Here is a 22,608-nt window from a genome sequence, read left to right as displayed (position 1 = left end):
GATCTGTTTTGAGTTAATTTTTGTAAATACTGTGATTTGTGATCCAACATCTTTCTTTTGCATGTGGATACCCAGTTGTCCCAGGGCCTGTCTGGTGGCTCAGTGGTAAAGAATCCGCCTGCCAATGCAGGAGATGCCATACAGTCCCTGGGTTGAGAAGATAACCTGAGAAGGAAATGGCAACCCTCTCCAGTATTCTTGCCTGGGAAATCCCATGGACAGAGGAGCCTGGGGGACTGCAGTCCATGTGGTCGCAAAAGAGTCAGACACGACTCAGTGACTGAACAACAACCACCCAGTTGTGCAGCACCATTTTTGGAAAAAACCTTTTTTCCCCTTGAATTGTCTTGGTACCCTTGCTGCACTGATTGGTTTTCTAATGTTAAACCAATCATCAGTAATAATGTATTGAACTTTTTAATATATGGTTGGACTCAATTTGCTAAAATTTTGTTAATAGTTTTGCATCTGTCTTAATGAGGGATGTTGGTCTGTAGATTTTCTTTTCTTGTAATGTCTTTGTTCCATTTTAGCTTCAGAGTAATACTAGCCTTATAGAATGAGTCGGAAAGTGTTCCTTCCTCTTCAGTTTCTTCATCCTTAAATTTTTGTAGAATTCACCAGTGAAGTTATTTTGGCTTGGAAATTTCAGTTTCTTTAGTACATATATGACTGTTCCGCTTATCTACTTCTTTGGTAGTTTGTATCTTTCAAGAAATTCATTTCACTTGAGTTGTTGAATTTATTGGCATGTTTTTCATTAATAGTCACTGATTATCATCCTTTAAATGTATATAGATTTTATTTTCCTCTTAATGGTAATTTGGGTCTTTTTTTTTACCTCATCAGTCTAGCTAGAGTTTTATCAATTTTATTGATCTCAAAGAAGCCAGCTTTTGGCTTCATCAATTTTTTTCCCCTCTGCTTGATCTGTATTATTTCATTTTCCTGCTTACTTTGAATTTTATTTACTTTTCTAGTTTCTTAAGGTGAAAGCTAAGGTCATTGATTTGATGCTCCTCTCTTCCAACACAGGCATTTGGTGCTATAAATTTCCGTCTAAGAACTGCCTTGGCTACCTCCCACAGATTTTGAATGTTATTTTTTCATTTTCATTTAGTTCAAAACATTTTGGGTTTTTTGTGTACCTACAGGGTATTTAAAAGTGTGTTCATTTCTAAATAATTGGGCATTTTCTAGATATCTTTTTGTTATTGATTTTTAATTTAATTCCATCATGGTTAAACATGTTTTGTATGACTTGAATTCTTTAGGTTTTATGGAGACTTTTTCTATGACCCAGAACTGGGGTCAGCAAGGTTTTTCTTTTTTAAGGGCCATACAGTAAATAATGTAAGCTTATGGGAGATACAGTCTCTGCCTCAACTACTCAACTCTGCTGTTGTAGCCTGAATGCAGCCATAAACAAAATGTAAATGAATGGGCATGGCTTTGTTACAGTTCAACTTTATTTACAAAAGCAGGCAGCTGGTCTTTTGTTTCTAGTTTGCCAATCTTTGATCTGGAATGTCAATCATCTTAGTAAATGTTCTGTGCCATTGCTCTTATTGGGTGGCATGTTCTATAAATGTCAGTTAAGGTGGTTCAGTTCAGTCGCTCAGTCTTGTCCGATTCTTTGTGACCCCATGGACTACAGCATGCCAGGCCTCCCTGTTCATCACCAATTCCCGGAGTTTATCCATTGAGTCAGTTATGCCATCCAACCATCTCATCCTCTGTTGTCCCCTTCTCCTCCCGCCTTCAATCTTTCCCAGCATCAGAGTCTTTTCAAATGAGTCAGCTCTTCAAATCAGGTGCCCAAAGTATTGAAGTTTCAGCTTCAACATCAGTCCTTCCATTGAACACTCAGGACTGATCTCCTTTAGGATGGACTGGTTGGATCTCCTTGCAGTCCAAGGGACTCTCAAGAGTCTTCTCCAACACCACAGTTCAAAAGCATCAATTCTTCGGCTCTCAGCTTTCTTTATATTCCGACTCTCACATCCATACATGACTACTGGCAAAACCATAGCCTTGACTAGATGGACCTTTATTGGCAAAGTAATGTCTCTGCTTTTTAATATACTGTCTAGGTTGGTCATAACTTTCCTTCCAAGGAGTAAGCATCTTTTAATTTCATGGCTGCAGTCACCATCTGCAGTGATTAAGGTGGTTGATGATGATAATTTTCTGTCTGCTTATTCCATCAGTTAATAAGAATAGTGTTGGTATTTTCAAGTGTAGCTACGAATTTGCTTATTTTTCTTTCAGTTCTAACTTTTTTTTTTTGCCTCATTTGTAGTTCTGTTGTTAGTTGCATAAATGTTTCGGATTGTCACGTACTTTTGATGAAATGGAGGTAGATATATGTTACAGTGCCATTTTCTGCCTGTGGTCCTTTGATTTCTGTTTTCGGTCGTGGAACAGAACATTTCAGATGAATTTCTGATGATCTCTTCTCAGGTGCATACTGCTAGTAGAATATAGTCATCCAGAATATGATAATTCCAAGTTTGGTATATCCATCTCCTCTTGAACACTTCTAGCTGTTGATTTCCATTGTTTTGGTTCATGATCATGCACAAGTCTTTGAACACATTTATTTAGCAGTATACTGTCCTTTTCTGCTTGTTCTTTTAGATCGTGGTGGATCTGATTTAATCAGTTCGTTTATTAGCTGAGTGCACGAATAGCATTTATTTCTCTGTTGGATCATCACATACCCCAGTGTGTAAATACTGTGAATCCTAATTTTCCATGTTTGGGGATTTAGGACACCCAAGAGATTTATGGGTTTATCACAAATAAACAGAAGAATAATTGCACTTCGTCTGCTTCATGTATGATTTAATTTACCATCATATCATAACTAAGTTTGAGGTATAAATGTTCTAAAGTTGGGTGAATTGCTGCTTTTATTTTTATTCGTAGTTTTTTTTTAGCTCATCTTTGAGAAAGCATGAAAGATTTTCACTTCCCTTGTGACTCTCATGAGCTGTAACCATTTTTCCACCTAAGGCTGCTGTGTCTGCCCAGGGATTTCTCAGTCCCAGCCTCTCACTCACACATTCCTTTTCTTGTTGGAGTATAAGTAGATGAAGGGAGTATCCCTGTGTACCTGCTTGGTTGAGTATCTCAGGGGACAGGTGTGCATTTCTTCAGAGAGGTACACATTTGTAGCTGCTTCTCTCTTCAGTAGGAAAATAAAGAGGGTTTTATTGAAAATAATTACATTTTTTTTTCCTTCTCTCTGAATCTAATAAAGTTTGGGAATGTTCTCGTGTTATTCCAAGAGAGTATCCTGAGGTGACTGTAAGATTATTAAGATGTTTGATAATTTTTTCCCATGAGGCATGGGTTTATTTTTGTCTTTTCCCTCGTAAGTTAACTTTTTAATGGAAAATTGTTAATCCTCCTTAAGTGGAAATTCTGAGAAATAAAACCAGATGCTACAGTTGTTACTGCTATACCTACTGGTCAGCGTAGCTCTGGACGGAGGACAGATACATTGATGAAAAGAATTGCTCCCAGGAGCCAAGAATAGAGCTTTGTGTTGAACAGGGGATTTTTTCCCCTCACATATTTACACTAAGTGGGCTTCCCTGATGGTTCAGTGGTAAAGAATCTGCCTGCAAATGCAGGAGATGCAGGTTTAATCCCTGGGTCTGGAAGATCCACTGGAGAAGGAAATGGCAACCCACTCCAGTATTCTTGCCTGGGAAATCCCATGGACAGAGGAGCCTGGCAATCCATGGGGTCGCAAAGAGTCAGACATAATTGAACAACTAAACAACAGCAACAACAAAATTAACACTCAGTTCAGTTCAGTCGCTCAGTCGTGTCCGACTCTTTGCAACCCCATGAATCGCAGCACGCCAGGCCTCCCTGTCCATCACCAACTCCTGGAGTCCACCCAAACCCATGTTCATCGAGTCAGTGATGCCATCCAGCCATCTCATCCTCTGTCGTCCCTTTCTCCTCCTGCCCCCAATCCTTCCCAGCATCAGGGTCTTTTCCAATGAGTCAGCTCTTCACATGAGAAAGTAGTTATTAAAATAATAGTTCCATGTATACTGTGTTCAGGGACAACAAAAGATGGTGAGAACTCTTTCTACATAGACAGGATGCACTGTTCACATTGACACTACAGTGAAAGTGCAGGTTGGGCCCGGCGCTGTGGTATGTTTTAACTCTCCTGTGTGCTGACGTGGTGAGCTCTCGGGGCTGGTTGCTATGAGAAGCTGAGAGCTCTGCTTTGAGCAGATCATATACACCCCATCGATCCTGATGAACATTTTCTGAGACTCGGAAAAGAGAATCAAGAATTCCCCACATGGTCTGGAATGGTGGTGGGTGATGGGGAGGAGGTGGAGAAAGCTTTCTCTTCAAACAAGAAAAAGATCTACTTCTGAATATCCATAACTTTTTTTCCTTAAAATTTCAGGAAGAAGATACATTTTAAGGTCATTGCCTTGACTTTTATGCTAAAGACCCAAATTTCATGTAAAGAATTTATTCTTCAATCAGAAACATGTCAAATGACTTTGATTAGGGTCTTAGACATCTGTATTCTGCCCCCAAATTGGCATTATTTTCTTGTACCGAAGGCTGGCTCAGGGCTGACTGAGTTTCCCCCAGTTGTGCCTTTCTCTGAGCGTCTGCTTTGTGGTTTTCAGCTCTTCAGCGCCGTACTCCGCGGCCAAAGCACCTCACCCAGTGTTGACCCCAGCGGCTGCTAACCAAGCTAAACAGGTAAATTGCTGATTTTTGCTTTGCTAATGTGACATGCAGTGACTGTCCTTGTAACTGAAGACAACATGGTACTGAGTCCCCGCACTGTTTATTTTTTTATTTTTAAAATTTTTTCCCACGTCTTTTAAATGAACTCTGAAAAAGACTTGTGATCCTTTCCCCACAGTTTATGATGGGCTTGACCTAGTAGGTCAGTCAGGACCTGATGATGTCTTTGTCGACCATCTGGTAATCTTGAGTCATAATTCTTTGTATGGAGGGTATCTGTGTGGAGTTGAAGTTTACTTTCATTTAACCTTGTCTTAGTTAACCCATACGACAACCATGTGGACAAGACAGATGTTCAGCTACATTTCACTAATGAAGAAACCAGGGCTCAAGTGACTGACGCTAGCTTCCACTGGTAGTGAATGATGGAACCAGGGCTGGAACCCATCTTCCAGCTTCTCCCTGCCCACTGCTTTGTTCATTGTACCTTTCGGTATCAGCCTCCAGGGAATAGAGTCTTCTGCTTTCTCCTATCATCCCTGTTTTTCATAGTTTGCATCTTCAGTGATGTTTGTTATGTCTACTTTCAGGCTTTTGCCTGATAAACATGGTCTCTTACGAAAATAGGTTATATTGTAGACAGTTAAACAATCCAGAAGAAAATAATAGGAGATGGCGGAAAGGTAGTGATCTACCCTCTCTGAAGGGTAGCCCTCTCTGAAATTTTCCCTAAGAAAACCTGGTTTCTTTGCTATTCAACTCTGTCTCTAGAAAGGTCGTTTTAGATTGTGTTTGAGATTGACCCTCAGAACTTGCCTAATGTGAGTTCTCAGACATGGCTGTCTCCTCCATAATTTGTCCTGACTTAACATGGCACTTCAGCAGTTAGCATTTGGTCTTTCTTCTGGAGCTTTCCATCTTCACCTTGGAGGACACATGGTGAGGCACAAATCATAACAAACAAGAGAAAAAGAACATTGACTGGAGCTGGATAAGTTGAACAGTTTTGCTTCTTTACCTTACTATAAGTTTTATTGAGAGCCAGGATGTATTTCATTCATTTACTTCTTCCTTCATTTGTGTTTCGAATATCCTGATGCCTTTTATGTGCTGAGCATTGCGTTAGGCGCTGAGGAAGTAACTGCAGGCTAGGCAAGCAGGACCCTGTTTTCTTGTGCTTTTGGAGTATTCCCATCTCTGAGGCAATATTACGTTTAAACATATTGACCTAAGTTGAAACTGAAAAACAAAATTTAACTAAATAGAAGTGTTTGTGCTTGCTTATTTTAAATTATGTTATCATTTTACATGTTCCTTTATTCCAAAAACTGTTTTATGGGTCACATAAATGTTTTCCTCCTATTACAGGGATCGCTGATAAATGCCCTAAAGCCATCTGGGCCCCCACCAGCATCCAGTCAATTGTCATCTGGTGATAAAGCTTCAGGTCAGTTTGCACTTTTGTTTTCGTGAAAATAAAAGGTGAAAGGTACGTTCCACAGAAGAATTTAATTGTTCTAGATCACAAAGGCAGTTGATGTGAAATCAAATAAAGACATATTTAAAAAGCCTCAGGGGATGTAGAATCTCCAGGAAGTTAGTGAGCCCTTCGGCAGCTCTTTAGACTTCTGAAATAGGAGAGTAATAGGAGAAAGCCTCCCTTTAAACGTTTTTCCCAAAAGGAACACCTGCCTTGCTGGATATCGAAGTTTAGAGAGAAGTAGATCCGAACATTGAACTCTTATTTCTTCTACTAAAGGGAAAGAAAAACTCTCTGGGTTTTTAAGGCCAATTCAAAACCCAGTAAAATATAGAAAGTAAAATGGATCCGTTACAGTATAAGACAAGGTGATAAGTGGAGAGCCTCCCTGGGGGCTCAGACAGTCAAGAATCCACCTGTAATACGGAGATCTGGATTCGATCCCTGGGTCAGGAAGATGCCCTGGAGGAGGGCATGGCAACCCACTCCAGTATTCTTGCCTGGAGAATCCCATAGACAGAGGAGCCTGGTGGGCTACAGTCCATGGGGTCACAAAGTTGGACATGACTGAGCGGCTAAGTACAGCACACGATAAGTGGATAGAATCCAGTATTGAAAGACTGTAGCTTCACATGCTTCCAGCACTCAGGCCTCTTAACTGAAATTAGTTTTTACGTTACCATAAAGTGTTCTGACCAGGCATCCTTGCTGGCCTGAGCCCACTTGATGCAGAAGCGTGCTTGTGCATTCAGCCTAGTTTAATGTCGGCCCCTTCTGTTGGCTCTCTGTCAGAGCCCACTTCACTTGGCATGTGTCGCTTTTTGCTGCAGGGCTCTTGTGCTGCCCACAGTCCAGCGTTCTCCCTGTGCTCTGAATTACAGCTTTTATTTTGATTCATGCTCCCAAGTGGGTCTTTAAGCTAATAAATTCTGTCAGAGATGCTGAACTTCACACATGAGTAGCCTGCCCACCATAATCTCTACACAGTCATGCTATCATCCCAACTTCCTCTGTAGTCAGAAGCTTTCTCACTGGATATTGGGTTTATCCTCAGTAAATATTCCTTACACTCAGAAAAAAAACCATTGTGTAGCCAAGGCTGTATTCTGGAATTCAGACTAATGCACAGTTTTTATCATATAAGCCTTCGATGAGAAGGCAGTATGTAGCACTTCTTGACTAGAAGCTAGAACTTTAACTTAGAAGGGAAATTTTAGTGGAATTGTCAAAGACTTTTGAATCATTTAGGATTCAAATTAAGAAGTTTGTTTCCATTTCTGGCTAATATTTTAGAAGAAAATTTGAAAGATTATATATCCTAACCTCTTTCAAGGATTTTATTGGAGAGTTTTTTGTCACTCTTGAAATTAAGAAGCAAGAACATCTCAGGGGAAGTTAGCTTGACTTGGAAAGAAATTTCTAAGATTCATCATTCAGTGATGATTGTGAAATATTCACTGTCATTGCTAGATGTCCTTCTGTTTCTACTTGCCAGAAACAGACTTTTTTTGAGCAGGAAAATTTCCCTGAAAAACACTATTTAAGAGTTTGCAAAAACTTCTAACAACAACAAAAAGTCATCTCTGAAACCTCTATAGAATAATTCCCTTACTGATTAAAAAAAAAAAAGAATAATTCCCTTACTAATTAATAATGGAAATACCTTCATTGTTTTCCTGACTTTAAAACTATTATAGGACCACAAAAAGTCTACAGTGTGGAACTATATAATGCAGAAAATGTGTAAGTTCCCTATTCCAGAGATAACAGCCCTCAAAGAATTGATGTGTATCTCTTGGGGTTTGATGTGTATCTATTGGTTTCTTTAAACAAAGATAGCCATATCCTGTATATACTAATCTGTAATCTGTCCCCTCTCCTCCCTCCCACCGGGAAAATATCATGTTCATCTTTTCAGATCTGGTACAACTCTGCCTCTCTCATTTTAATCCCTTTGCTGTACAATTGTACCCTGTTAAGTTTTTGCCAATACTCTGCTGATAGTTCAGATTGTTCTTAACTTCTCAAAATTATAAGTAAGGCTACATTAGACATTCTTGTACACATCACATTGTATTATAGTAGTGTTTTAGATAATTTTGCAAATCTTTACTCCATACTTATGTAAAAGAGAAGATGCTTTTTCTTATTGTTTGGATTGGTTTGATTTGGGCTTCTCAAATGTAATTCCCCCATCCCCCTTCTCCTTTTAAAAGGAGAGGGAAAGGTAGGGGAGAGAGTGTAGGTAATACCCCAGCCTGTTGGTAAGCAGTCACAGTATACCGGATGTGGGGAAGATGACGGATTACACCTTAACTCTCCACACTTCTCTTTGTGACAGCAGTCATGTTACCTCTGTAATAAAAAACAAAGAAGCAGACTTGTTATTAACTAATATTAATATAAGAAGTCTCTGGAAAATACAGAAATGCGGCGAGAAGCCAATAGCCATGAAGTCACTACTCAGAGATATTTAACATAACCTATTTCCCCTTGGAGTTTTTTTTCTTTGATATATATCACATTTCATTAATTGCAAAATCTACTTTTAAAGCCTTAAGTTTGAACTGCACTCAGTTACTTTGATGTCTTTCCTGGAAAGGGTAAAGTGGCATGCCTTGGTTTGAAATTAACAGTGACAGGGCCAGAGAGCCCATTCAGAGACCTTGAGCACGACTGAGTCCTCACTCTCCCCTTGACCACTGACCTACAGGAAGCACGTGACCTGGGGCTGTGCTTTGCATGGCACTACGCATTCAGTGCCGCAGAGAATTAAACTAAAGTGGTGTTTGGTTTTTTGTAATGTTCTTCGTTTTTTCCCATAATTCCAGGACCAGTGGCAACCAAGACAGAAACAGCTGTGACTTCTACCCCATCTACTGTTGGGCAGTTCAGCAAGCCTTTCTCATTTTCTTCATCAGGGTCAGTTGTGAACTTAAATTTTGTGGCACATCACCAGCATCCTTATAGATTGCTTCCCCAAATCTTACAGTCAGTAGGTATACTTATATGAAGCCAGAGTTCTTATCTCCACAATGACACATTTAATGATGGTGGGAGTAGCTTAGTGTCCTAATGTAAATCTGTTTCCCCTTTTTGATTCAAGTTTGTATGTGTGTTCTTACTGACTTGTTTGTTTTGTTGTTTAGGATAAACCTTGTTTAGGTAGTGGGTCTGTGGTTGCTCTAGTTTATCAGACTGAGATCTTTTCATTCTGACACCATCTGGCGGTTGGGTGAGACCTTGGATTGGCTTCGCTGCCCCGAGGGGTCACGTTATACTAGACTGCTGAGCGATCAAGACAGTGGCCATTTGAGAATTTGGGTTCTATATAGATATGGGGAAGTCCATTTCTGTTCATTTTTTTTTTAAGTGATGATGTCTGTACTTGTCAAATTGAGTCATTTTTAAAAACAAAAGGGTCTTCTAACCCTCAGTCCAAGGAAAGTTCTTATTAACCTCGGAGGGGGCATACCTTTTCACTATGCTGCAAACACTCATCGTGAAACCTGTGAGAGTTGACACAGCATCTCTCTGCTTTGGGGTGGAGTTAGTCTCTGTGTGGCTGAGATAAAAATTCATCCAAAGATTGTTTTCACCGTGAAGGGTTGCACATTCAGTTCCATTAGAAAAGCCTCTTAAGCTCTTCCAGGTTATGCTTTTGTAACTGGAATCACACTGACCACAGTGTCTTTTCCTTGCCGTGAGTTTGTTTCTTGAGCACCCTTCAGCCTAACACATTATGAGAAAGGAGGGTGTTAGAATAGAATTTCAAGGGGGAAATTATATTTCCTGTAAATCATTATGTTTTCTACTCCCCAAAGGTAGTTTGGAGCACAATTTTAGAGAGTAGGTCAGTTCCAGGATCTACTGCATCTTTTAATTAATCTTTACTTCTGTGAACCTGATAGTCTTCTTCCTGTCTTTATTTTATTTATTTATTTTTTTAGTCTTCTTCCTGTCTTTTTTTTTTTTTTTTTTTCAGTCTTCTTCCTGTCTTTAAAATAACCTGCAGAGGTTTGGGTCATGGGTCAGTTGCTTACCTCTGTTACATCAAATTTCTTTACCAGGGTTGAGACAAAGAAAGAGATTTGTTTTCTTTTTTTTTTTTTTTTTTTTAAGGTGATAAACTATTTTACACATCTCAGGTGGTCTTGGACCATTTGATGAAGCCAGTGACAAGTTAAAAAAAAAACAACTAACTGTACTCTTTACTGTTACTTACTGTATTTGATATGCTTGGCCCGTTACATTTTAAAGCTTTTTATCAGGTTGACAAAAAAGTTCATTCGGGGTTTTCCATAACATCTTACAGAAACGCCCAAATGAACTTTTTGACCAATCCAATAGTTTTAAATTTGTTATTTGAACTTTTCTCAGAGTGAGTAGTCCATTCTGGTTCAACTGGTGCTGAGTTTTCTTCTTTGGCTATAGTGTCTTCACTCACATTGTGAAGAAAATGTACAGAAGGAGAGGAGAGGATGAAAAGAGTCAGGAAAGTTTTTGAGGAACGTTTCCTGGTGTCTAGTGGCTTGGGGGCAGCGCTTTCGTTTCTGTGGGCTGGATGCAGTGCCTGGTCAGGGACGTGAGATCCCACAAGCCACTTGGTACAACTAAAATTTTTTTTAAAATTTAAAAATTTTAAAAATTAAAAAAAAAAACTCTCTACAGAGTAGACTATGTAAATGAATTATAAAATGTACTATTAAAAGGGCAATGTTGTGCCTTAAGTCTGTTAATTTTTAACTTCTTTTTTTCCACCCCCTAGGACTGGCTTTAATTTTGGGATTGTCACACCAACACCGTCTTCTAACTTCCCTGCCACACAAGGTACAGTCTCTGCATTGCGTCGCCTCACCTTTGTGTTTCCCTCTAAACAAGTGCAGGTTTGAGGGGGGCAGGTTGGTTGACATTTTGCTTGCTGCTGCATCTTGCTTAAAGTATCTGTAGTGAACTTGGTATTGGTATTATGCATTAGAAACAGGCTGGATTTAAGAAACTGTGGGGAAGGACTTCTGTCTTCATAGTTAAAAAACTCAGAAAGGATTTGCTTCTAGAAAGGCAAGGCTGTGCTTTAAATGTGAATGTTTTTCACGCAAGTTAAAATTTCTTTCTCCGTCTTTGTCATATGATATTTAAAACTATATTAATTTTTAATCATCGTAATATGTAGTGAAACTATATGTAACTTTGTTCTGTATTTTCCCAGTCTCCTGTAAAGTGTTATCATGCTTTCATAATTTAAAAAAATTTTTTTAATGAAGTCAAAATTGTATCAATGTGTAGGTTGAGATAGGGCAGTGGTAAGAATCCACCTGCCAAGGCAGGAGACACAAGAGATACTGGTTCGATCCTTGGGTTGGGAAGATCCCCTGGAGGAAGAAATGGCAACCCACTCCAGTATTCTTGCCTGGGAAATTTCCATTGACAGAGGAGCCTGGTGGGCTACAGTCCATGGAGTCCAACAGGACTGAGTGACTGAACACACACACATAGTACTGTAGAAATGAAAGACTGAACTCATCTTTTTTTCCTTGATAACCTATCAGGAAACACACTTGTCCCATGCATGTTGTTGCAGATCTGCCAACATCTGTTGTTGTTGTTTAGTCACTGAGTCGTGTCTGACTCTTTTGCAGTCCCATGGACTGTAGCCCGCCAGACTCCTTCTGTCCATGGGATTTTCCAGGAGTTGGTTGCCATTTCCTTTTCCTGGGGATCTTCCCGACCCAGGGATCGAACCTGAGTCTTTTGTGTTGCAGGCTGATTCTTTACCACTGAACCAGCTGGGAAGCTCAGACCAACATCTACCAGCATGTTTTTAATGTTTAAAAGACTTTGAGGACCTATTAGAAACCAGATGTATTTTTTAAGTGCCTTCAAGTTCTCAGTTCAAAGTAATTGAGTTTACTTCTGTTTTAAAAAGAAAGCTTTTATTATAAAAGTGTTTATATTTTTTATTAAAGTAATATGTTCTAGAATCACACGTTGTACCCTTAACTGTTGCAGTTCTGTTATATTTCCTTTTGGGCCTTTTGCTTCTACCTTTTCATTTAGCACAATCTCTTGTGAGTTTTCCAATATTAATGAAAGTCTTGTTTAAATGTCATTTTTAGTGGCTACGTAATTTGTCTTGCGGATGTGCCATAGTTTATTTAACCATCCCCCTCTTGGACGGGTTCAAGCTTTTTCCAGGTTTTCCTGTAATAAATAAGACAATGACCATCTTTCAACTCTTCCTTCAGCACATATTTTTATGAGTGCTTTTCTGTGTGCCAGCCCAAGTGATGAACGTGTTTTGGTAAAAAAAGGGATCTCTTAAAATCTGCTAGAGGGATATTCGGGAGCTGAAAGCATACCAGATGTCCTGAACCCAGTTTGTGTGCGGCACTTAAAAGGTTGTTGATTTCAGTCCTTCCTTTCTGTCTGAGCAGTGATTCCTAAATGGTTCTGCCCACTTAGATGCGGCAGAATCCCTTGAGGCCCACCCCTCTCCCCAGTCCCATAAAAAATAACTCAATGATATAAAAAGATTGGCAAGAACAAACTAATTGTCAGAAATCCTAAATGAAATACATTAAGAATAAAACACAACAGAAATTCCATAAGCATTTTCATTAATACCAGAACAGACAGCAATCTAAAATCACAAGCAGCTCAATACAATACCAGTGATACAAAGAGGGGTTTCTGGAAGTTATCTGCAGATAGCATGGGCTTCACAGTGTTCCCAGGCGTTTGTGATAGCCAGACTTCTTAAAACCACATGGAGCTAAACACCTCAACAGGCACTTGCAACAGACCAATTTCCGTTTATAAATATCAAATTTTAATCTTCTTTGTTGACCACTTTTTTGACCAGGCCTTGTGAGTACTTTACCTACATTTTATTTCATCTTTGCAACAACTCTATGAGGTGTATGCTATTATTATCTGTCTTCCAAATGGAGACACTGAAGCCCAGAGAAGTCAATTAACTTTTCCAGAGTGGCACAGCCAGCAAGTGGCAGAGCCCTCAGCCTCAGCCCCTCATGTCCTTGCCCAGCAGACCACACTGCCTCTGTGAGAGCATTCTGTGAGGAGAGCACTAGGAAGCAGCCCTTAACTGTAGGTGAGAAAGATGACCTGTGGATTGACACTTTGTCCATAAAAGCAAAGGAAAAACTACCATTCGGAATCAGTTCCTTGTCTTGTCAGGAAGAGGTCCACAGGCTAGCATGTGCTAAGAATGTTATTCCTGAGACACACACACACGGGAGGAAATGTGCGTGAGGTCTTTCTGTTTTTCTTGTGGACAGCTAGGTTAACTTCATGTACTCTAGATACAGGTGTATTTGTTGTGACTTAATGGTGATAAAAAGAACGTGCATTCGTCTCACCTCAGTGAGACGACTCAGAGTGCACGTTCCCACGGAGAAGCACACATTCTGTCCTCCACAAGGACAGTGCTGTCAGAACAGGCTGTCTGATGAGGTCATGGGAAGAGAGAGGCTCTGGCTTAGAGAGGTCAGTGAGGCTGTGATCGGTCGTATTTTGTGACAGCCAACCCATCTCCTAATTTCTTTTTCTTGCCAGGGTCAGCACCCCCCACCAAAGAGTCAAGCCAGCTCGATGCGTTCTCCTTTGGTGGGGGAGGCAAGCCTTTCTATGAGACCGTTCCTGAAAGCTTACCTTCCTCAGGGACGATGACATCAGCTAGCACGGGAGCAGCTGGTGCCGCTCCAGGAGAGTCTGCCCCATCCAGCAGCAGACCCGCAGCCCCTTCTGGAATCTCTCTCTCCACCCCTGCTGGCAAGCTGGAGGCGCCACCGTCCAAGCTGGGCGAACTGCTATTCCCAAGCTCCCTGACGGGAGAGACTCTGGGAAGTTTCTCAGGACTGCGGGTCGGCCAAGCAGACGAGTCCACCAAGCCAGCCAGCAAGGCACCGTCCCCAGGCGTGACCAGTGCTGGTGCGCAGCCCACCAAGACCCCCGCCGCCCCCTCCGGGTTCAGTTTTCCCAGCCCTGCGGTGCTGGGGAAGCCAGCAGAGCCCCCCGAGACCAGCTCCGCGGCCACCTCAGCGGCGGCACCAACAGCAGCAGCCAGTCCCAGCCCCAGCCCCAGCAGCTCCTCGACGGGCGTCTTTGGCAACCTGCCACTCACCAGTGCAGGCTCCTCTGGGCTGTTCAGTTTTGGGGGCCTGTTTTTCAGTAGTAGCAAGACCAGCTTTTCATTCGGAGGCCAATCAACAAGCAGCACAGCACCCTCCTCCGCCCCACCATCCACTGCCACGCCCCTGCCCACGTCACTCCCCAGCTTGTCGTTTGGCAGCCCCCTGAGCTCAGAGTCTGCCCCCACCCTGCCCACGTCCTCTGGTAAAAGCTCAGAAGCAGCCGCATCATCGGCTCTGCCCGAGAAGCCAGGCAGTAATGAAGCCTCGGCATCAACTGCCTCCCTCCTGGGGCAGCAGCCACCAACCCCGCTTCCCCAGGCTCCGCTTCAGACTCCCGACCCTGGGAAGAAGGAGCCTGCTCTTGCCCAGCCCGCCGTCAGCAGCCCTGGCACTGAGGCGGCCAGTACCAGTGTCCTGGCGCCTGCGGCTGAGGCCGCTCCAACAGCCCCCGGGGTCCCAGACGTCAAGACGGAACCGCCATCCCCAGGCCCCACTGTCTCTGTGCCCGGGCCAGCCACCATCACGGCACCTGGAGCCTCGAGCACCATCCCTGTGGCCCCAGAAACATCCAGACCTCCCACCACCTCCAGTGCTGTTTCCAGTGCTGCTCCAGGCCCCGCCACAGAGACCCCAGTGTTTGGGATAGTCACTTCTGACTCCTCTGTCTTCACTCAGCCTCCCGCTGCCAGCTCTAGCTCGGCTTTCAGCCAGCTCACCAGCCATACAGCCACCGCCCCCTCGGCGACCCCCATGTTTGGGCAGGTGGCCACCAGCACCGCCCCCAGCCTGTTTGGGCAGCAGACAGGAAGCAATGTCAGCACAGCGGCTGCCGCGCCACAGGTCAGCAGCTCAGGGTTCGGCAGCCCTGCGTTTGGTGCCTCCACCCCAGGGGTCTTCGGACAGCCGGGCTTTGGGCAGGCTCCGGCCTTCGGGCAGTCGACCAGCAGCCCCGCGAGCAGCTTTTCCTTCAGTCAGCCCGGGTTCAGCTCTGTGCCTGCTTTTGGTCAGTCCGTGTCCTCCACCCCCACGTCCACCAGCGGGAATGTCTTCGGTGCCTCTTCAAGCACCAGTAGCTCCAGCTCCTTCTCGTTTGGACAGTCGTCTACCAACAACGGAGGTGGGCTCTTTGGCCAGAACAACCCTCCTGCTTTTGGTCAGAGTCCTGGCTTTGGGCAGGGAGGCTCTGTGTTTGGTGGCACCTCGGCTGCCACCACAACAGCGTCATCCTCTGGCTTTAGCTTCTGTCAAGCTTCAGGTAAGTACTTATGGGAGATTTTTTCCTTGGTTGTCCTCCATATTTGAAACATTTGCAACAAGTCTACATTGCTTCAGGAGTGAAAAGGAAGGGAGGGAAAACAGAAGAGGTTCTGGAAAGTCTGTAAGAGGGCTTGGACGCTGGTGGCCCTGGGCGTTTCTTTGGCCTAATCACTGTGGCTCCAGTCTTGCTTCTCAGCAAGTTCTCCACCAGAGTGCCAATTTCATGGGGGAGAAAAACAAGTTTAAAGTCATAGCAAGTAATGAATGACTCATGAGTATGAAATGTTAAATTTGGAAGGTGTTTTAGAGGTCATTATGTCCATAACTGTCAAGCCTGGAGATGACTGATCTAATGTCTGTCGGTGCCAGTGGTGGAACCAGACCTAGACTCCAGAGCTCCTCACCCTAGCCCATTGTTTCATTGTCTTCTGACACCATCTTGCATCCTGGAAGAGCAAGAAGTGACATTTGAAAAGTTGGGGGTTTTTTTTTTCTATTTTCAGTATAATTTTTTTTAAAATCTTTTAAGTTTTACAGTTTTTTAAAGTAAAACACAATCCTCACTATTGCATGCCCCATCTTAGCAGCTGCTTTTACTCCAAAAACCAATAGATGGGACACTCCCAAAATCTTTTCTAATCTTCCTTTCTCCGTGGTTATCTTATAAAAGGCATTTCTTTAGCAGTCAGGCTCAGTGGGTAAGGGGAATCAAAGGGCATTGATTTCTTGGTGGTCAGGGTTACAAATAACTGCTAGTTCATTCCGTTGATGATAACTTATTTGAAGCTGGCTCATAATTTATTAGGAAGTCTATTCCTTCCTGTCTTCAATAACTATTTGCTGAACTCCCACTATGTTCCACTACAAGAATGGATGCAAGACACAGTGATGCGAGATAGTTTTGAGACCCACCTGATGCCTTGTCAGAGGCTGGTCAGCCTGTTTGAGTGATGGGAAGTGTGACAGTTGGTCTAAAGAACAGGCAGAGAGAAGGCCTTGTGGCTCTTAAAAGAGAATAGGATATTTAACCCTATCTCTAGCGCATCTTTTGTTCTGCAGTCAAAACTTGAGAATCCTTGTCTACAATCAAAACTATTTCAGTACAACCGAGAACCTCTGAAAAACTCTCCCTTGCTGTGGTAACTAGGAGGAGAGAGGCCTGCACAGCCCCCTCTAGCTGTGGGTGAGGCACTGGGACCTGCCGAGCTCCCCGGCCTGCACCGATAGCAGAAACGAAGAGTGAGCTCTCGCCATCCAGCTCCTGGTCTGGGGCTCTTCTGTTACAGTGTATAGTTCTGCCTGGCTTCCCAGGCCCCGTTCAACCCAGCACCTCAACCATGTTATACCACCTAGAAGGAAGATAAACAGCTCTGAAAGAATCTGGCATTTGAGATTAAAGGAAACCGGGGAGTAGTCATACTCAAGATATTAAGTCAGTCATTGGAAACACTTCTTAGCAGCTATGAGTCTAGGGAAAAGCTACTCAGAGTCCTCACCCCCACCCCCTGGGGTTTGGTAGAGACAAGGATTCAGTCCCTGAAGCTTTGAGACTTTTTTTTTAACTGTTATAAAATTTCAGCAGTGAAAAAAAAGGTTTTTAAAACTACTTGCCCGTAATTTTCTCCATTTCCTTGGTAGGGAAACAGATTTTAGTCGTGAGATGATTTATCCTGAGGTACTTTCACATACCTGAATGTCATTTAAAAGCCAAAAAACAAAACTTTGATGTATAGAAGTTTCATTCAAATTAAACTTCTGTTTTCTTTTATTTTATAGGTTTTGGTTCTAGTAATACTGGTTCTTTGTTTGGTCAAGCAGCCAGTACCAGTGGAACAGTCTTTGGCCAGGTAATGTGGATATTTGCCTCTATTTGGGCCAGCACTATAAGTCCCATTTGCGTTGCTTCTGTATATAGGATGTAATGTGTTGTGTGTCCAGCAAACAGTGCTGGGGTTCTCAAGCTCTGCCTCCCGTAGCTTCCTTGGGGGCACAAAAGTCTCCACTTCTGATTTGAGAAAATCACTCCAGTGTTGATCCTTGTTTGAAAGTCCTCTTGGAAAGCACTTTAAAGCACATTGCCTGGTTTCTGTCAATCTTCCGCCTATTGTTAGGCCAGGGATTGGCATCTATGGCCCATAAGTGAAATCTGCTCCTTGGCCCTTTTTTTTTTAAGTGGTTGTTTAAACAGTAATAAGAATATGCAACAGAAATTGTATATGGCCCCTGTGCTAAGCAACATGTAGTCAAGGAGCTCCTTTTGGTGACCTGAGCTATTTCAGTTTGTCCAGCTACTGGTTATCGTGTGCTGGGCCTGGTTTTTAGTGATGTACACACATAGACCTAAAATCATTAGTGCTTGGATAAGGTAAGTGCTGCCATTACCCCCATTTAACAGATGAGAGCACTGAGAACCCTGAGGCGTTAAATTTACTGTTATAGAAGCCAGCTGCTTTTACTTTTGTTTGTTTGTTTTTAAATATTTATGTATTTGGTTGCTTCGGATCTTAGTTGTGGCATGCAGGATCTTTAGTTGCAGCATGCGGGACCTAGTTCCCTGACCAGGGATCGAACCTGGGTTCCCTGCATTGGACGTGCAGAGTCTTAGCTGCTGGACCACTAGGGAAGTCCCTAATCCAACTGCTTTTATTTATTTATTTGTAATTAGTTATTTTGTTTTTGGTTGCACTGGGTCTTTGTTGCTGCTCTTGGGCTGCTCTCTAGTTGCAGTATACAGGCTCCTCACTGTGATGGCTTCTCTTGCTGAGGAGCACAGATTCTAGACACACAGGCCCAGTAGTTGTGGCCCATGAGCTTAGTTACCCCCTTGGTATGTGGAATCTTCCCAGACCAGGGATTGAACCTTTGTCCCCTGCATTGGCAGGCAGATGCTGCTTTTAGATCGTAGTACCTTCATGAGGAGTCCTTCCAAAGAAAGATGCTCTGACATATTGGGAATGACTGACTTTCTAAAGGTAGAATTGACATTTGTCCAGAAGCTGGAGAAAGTGGTGGCCATGTTATATACTTCTTCGAAGTCTTCAGTAGGAGATTTTCTTTTTCACCTTTCTCCTAAGAAGGTGAGCTCTGCCCTAGTCAGTGATCCTTGACAGAAAGAAACAGAACTTCTGATTTTCAAGTTCCCCAGTGAAAACAGCTAAAAATGGCTAGATAAACCATATAAACCATAGATTCGAAAGCACTTATAAGCTAACAAGGTATTTTACCACGCCTTATTAGAGTGGAAGTGGGACTGTATAGAAGTGCGTGGAGCACAGAAGCCAGTTCTGCCCTGAGAGCATCGCTAGTCTGAGAGCACTCGGACTTCCTGTTAAACCCCAAAGGGCAGAGGGGCAGGCTTCACTCACCAGGGTGCGCCAAGTGGGAGGCCTGGAAGAGCCCCTCCCCACGGTCAGCTGTGACTCTACCTCTCCAGGCTCATCCTGAACACGCGGCCTGACCTGCTCCAGGGAGGGCGGTGTCTCCAAGGTGGGGCAGCACAGGCCACACTGAAGAAGAGTAACTCTAGGCCTCCAGTAATTTTTAAGGACATTGATTCCCACACGTAAATTCGTCACAGCAGGAAATAAGGAGCTATGATCAAGAGCCAGAATAAACATGAGACACACATTTGCAAAGACTCCCTAGAATATAAAACAGCTGTGTTTTACATGTTGCAAAGAAATAAAGGACAAACTTGAAAATACCAGTCAAGAATCAGAAATTACAAGAAGTGTCATAGCAGCTTTGAAAAAGAAACAAATAGAACTTCGAGAAAATTGTTACAATTAAAATTTTAACTCAGCAGATCAGACCCAGCAGAAGAGGATAGTAATATACTAGATCACCGGTCAGAGAACTTTCTCTGTGAAGGACCAGATAATAAATATTTTAGACTTTGAGAGCTACCTACTGCTTCTGTCGCAACTCCTCAACTCCGCCACTGTGGCACAAAAGCAGCCTGAGGCTGCACATGAGTGAGCGAGCATGGTTCTTCTCCCATAAAGCTTTATTTATAAAAATAGATGGCAGGCTAGATCTGGCCCATGGGCTAGAGGTTGCTGACCCTTGAACTAGAAGGTCAGATTAAGTTATCTGGAATCCATCATGGAGAGGATAAAAGATAGAAAATACAAAAGAGAAAGCAAAAACGCTAAAACAGAAAATCTAACGTACATTTAATCGGAAGGAGAAGAAAAAGAATGTATGATATTAGAAGAGAAAAAGATAGATTTCCAAAACCAACAGCAAACAGTAACCCACAGATTCTGAAGTCCAACATATACCAAGCAGAATGTATAAAAGGAAATTGAATCTAAGACTTGCCATAGTGAAACTGTGGAACTACCGATATAAAATATTAAAAGCACTCAGAAAACAGACAGGTTCCCTTCAGGGCAGCAATAGTTGGGACTAACGGTGGAGTTCTCGGCGGTGGCAATGAAAGCCAGACATAGCCTATCTACCCAGAATTTTTGAACCCAGCAAAAAAACATCTGTACATAATGAAGTGAAATCAAGACACTTTTCGGGCAGATCCTGAGAGGCTATATGCCTAGCAGACCTGAAGGAAATTCTAAACGATATTCTCCAGGCAGAAGGAAAATGTGACCTCACTAAAATTACAGCTTTCTTAATTTTAGGGTAAAACAAGCCATGAAATAGGAAAATTGTAGCCTATATAACCAACAGAGTAATCATATTCAGATATAAACAATACAAGTCAAAAGGAAAAAAGACAACTGCACCCCCACCAGAATGGCTAAAATTGAAGGGCTGCTGGTACCCCGGAGGAAGCAGAGCAGCTATAATAGAAACACTCAGAGCAGGAGTGAAGGTTCATAGAATCACTTTGGTATCAAAACTAGATACACGGAACACCTGTGTATCCACTCCAGATAAGCCGAGTGTATCTACTCTAGATAAGTAACCCACAAAATCAGAATGGTGGTTAGTCTTAGGATGTAAAAATGGAGGTCTGGGGGAGCCACCCAAAGTACTAACAGTGTTTGATGTCTTAAATGTTGAACATCATAAACAGTTATATGCCAAAATTCATTGAGCTCGCCACACATACGATTTGTGAACTCAATAGAAAATGGACGAGAGACCTCTTAAAAAAGGATAGTCTTGGTTACACAACTTTGTGGAATGTATACTAATGCCTGAATTATACATGTAAAATGCTTAAAATGGTGCACCCTATCTGGTTGGTGGTGCCTGTCTCATACCAGCCAGCACCAGAGCAATTCCTTGTTTATCTGAGCTTGGCTTTTGGCTTGTGCCCATGCCTGGTGCATGCCCTGGACACACAGGGGAAGGGAAGCTTAAAATGGTAAGTTTTATATACATTTTACCACAATTTAGAAAAAGACATAAAATATTTTTTGAAAAAGGATAGCCAGAGGACCATAAGTATATTCACAACTGAATTAGTAACACAAACTAAAACCTCAAAGAGATACAGTCTTCCTGGAAGACAGCACACATTTTAAAGCCCAGCAATACGAAATGCCAGCAAGTGCACAAAGCAACAGAACTTAATACACTCTTAGTCGGTTGTATGTTGGCACAGTCACCTTGGAAAATAGTCTGGCATGATCGGGTAAAGCCCTGCAGTTCCACTCCTCAGTTTGTTCTGTGGAGAAACTCATCTGTGCGCTGGGATACAGTGTTACAAAAACTAGAGACTGGAAGTAACTCAGATGGTTAGGATATACCATTGGGCAGATGAACTTAGATTATCCTGTAACAGAATGTTACTACATTGTGAAATATGGCTGTGAAAATGAACACATTAGAGCTGCATGGGTGACTTTCACAGGCCTGTTTTTCCTCTCTCTCACAGGCATAATTTGAGCCAAGAGGTTTAAAGCCTATACTGTGATAAACTCCATATTGGTTACTCCCCCCACCCTACCACCACTTCATGTTCTTTCACAGACACTAGGTTTGCCATTGGAAAGCCTGGAAATTCAAATCAGTTTTTTTTTCCCTATCATGGCAGGGCCCCTATCTGTTATAGTCATTGCTGTATCCCCAGTGCTTCAGACTATGGCTAGCACAAGACGAGTGTTGTAAAAATGAATGAGTTTTCAGGTAGTAGGGGTATTCTCAGAAGAATTTAAGGATACAAGGTACATTCTGGCCAGGATATAGAATTTCATTTTCTTCATAATACCAAGAAAAATCCAGTTAGTATGACTATCACACTGGTTTTACGAGTATTAGAATTCTCTAGTGCTATTTAACAAATTACCCCCAAATGCAGTAGCATTCTCTGGAGGTTGGCTTGGTGGTTATTTCCCACCTTAACTGGAACTCATGGCTACAGCATCTACATGTGGCTTCTCTATGTGGCCCGGGCTTCCTTACAAAATGGTAGTTGGATTCCAAGGAAGACTATTCCAAGAAAAAGGGAGCCATACAGAAACTATCCTCAGAAGTTGCAAGCATCATTTATACTGCATCTTCTTATTCAGGGCTGTCACAGAGTCCCACCAAGCTCAAGGGGAGGGGACTAAATTTCGCCTCTTGCTCTAGAAGAGCATTTAGGTCTGGAAATATTACTGTGACCATCTTTGGAAAATATAATCTGTCACATGGGCCTGTCACAGCATGGCAGAGAGCCTGTTGAATTGATTTCTAGAGAGGGGAGTTAGTCGTAGGTGAGCTTCATGGTACAGCTGCCTTTGGGAGTAAATGTCAGGTCTGGGTTTGGAAAAGTGGAAGAAAGGCCTAGCTGAAGGAAGTATACTGTCTGGAGAAGCAGCCAGAGGAAGATCTTGGCAACAATGAGGGCAAACAAATGACCAATAAACACACAAAAAGGTAATCAATAATATTAGAAGCATTAGGAAAATGAAAATCAAAACCATAATGAGATAGCACTCCACATCCACTAGGAAGGCTGTAATTTAAAAACAAAGAATAACATACATTGACAAAGATGTGAAGATACTGGAACCCTCATGTATTTCT

At 42.4% G+C, this 22,608-nt stretch overlaps 1 protein-coding gene and 1 non-coding gene across 4 annotated transcripts in view; both read left to right on the top strand.

Annotated features, from left to right (window-relative positions):
* Window positions 1-22,608, top strand: part of NUP214 (nucleoporin 214) — an 84,882-nt gene that overhangs the window by 42,541 nt on the left and 19,733 nt on the right. For all 3 annotated transcript variants that reach the window (XM_043916574.1, XM_043916575.1, XM_043916573.1), the window contains exons 25-30: window positions 4,677-4,752; window positions 6,109-6,187; window positions 9,052-9,142; window positions 10,989-11,050; window positions 13,796-15,628; window positions 17,407-17,477. In XM_043916574.1, the coding sequence (XP_043772509.1) occupies window positions 4,677-4,752; window positions 6,109-6,187; window positions 9,052-9,142; window positions 10,989-11,050; window positions 13,796-15,628; window positions 17,407-17,477 (2,212 nt within the window). The remainder of the gene's footprint in view (window positions 1-4,676; window positions 4,753-6,108; window positions 6,188-9,051; window positions 9,143-10,988; window positions 11,051-13,795; window positions 15,629-17,406; window positions 17,478-22,608) is intronic.
* Window positions 20,809-20,942, top strand: LOC122704175. Its single transcript, XR_006343789.1, has one exon. It is a non-coding gene; the product is annotated as a small nucleolar RNA SNORA48 (small nucleolar RNA).

This window comes from Cervus elaphus, chromosome 11, assembly GCF_910594005.1.
Source record: "Cervus elaphus chromosome 11, mCerEla1.1, whole genome shotgun sequence".
NCBI lineage: Eukaryota > Metazoa > Chordata > Mammalia > Artiodactyla > Cervidae > Cervus > Cervus elaphus.
The sequence above is the reverse complement of the archived record's forward strand: the minus strand, read 5'-3'. Positions and strand labels throughout refer to the sequence as shown.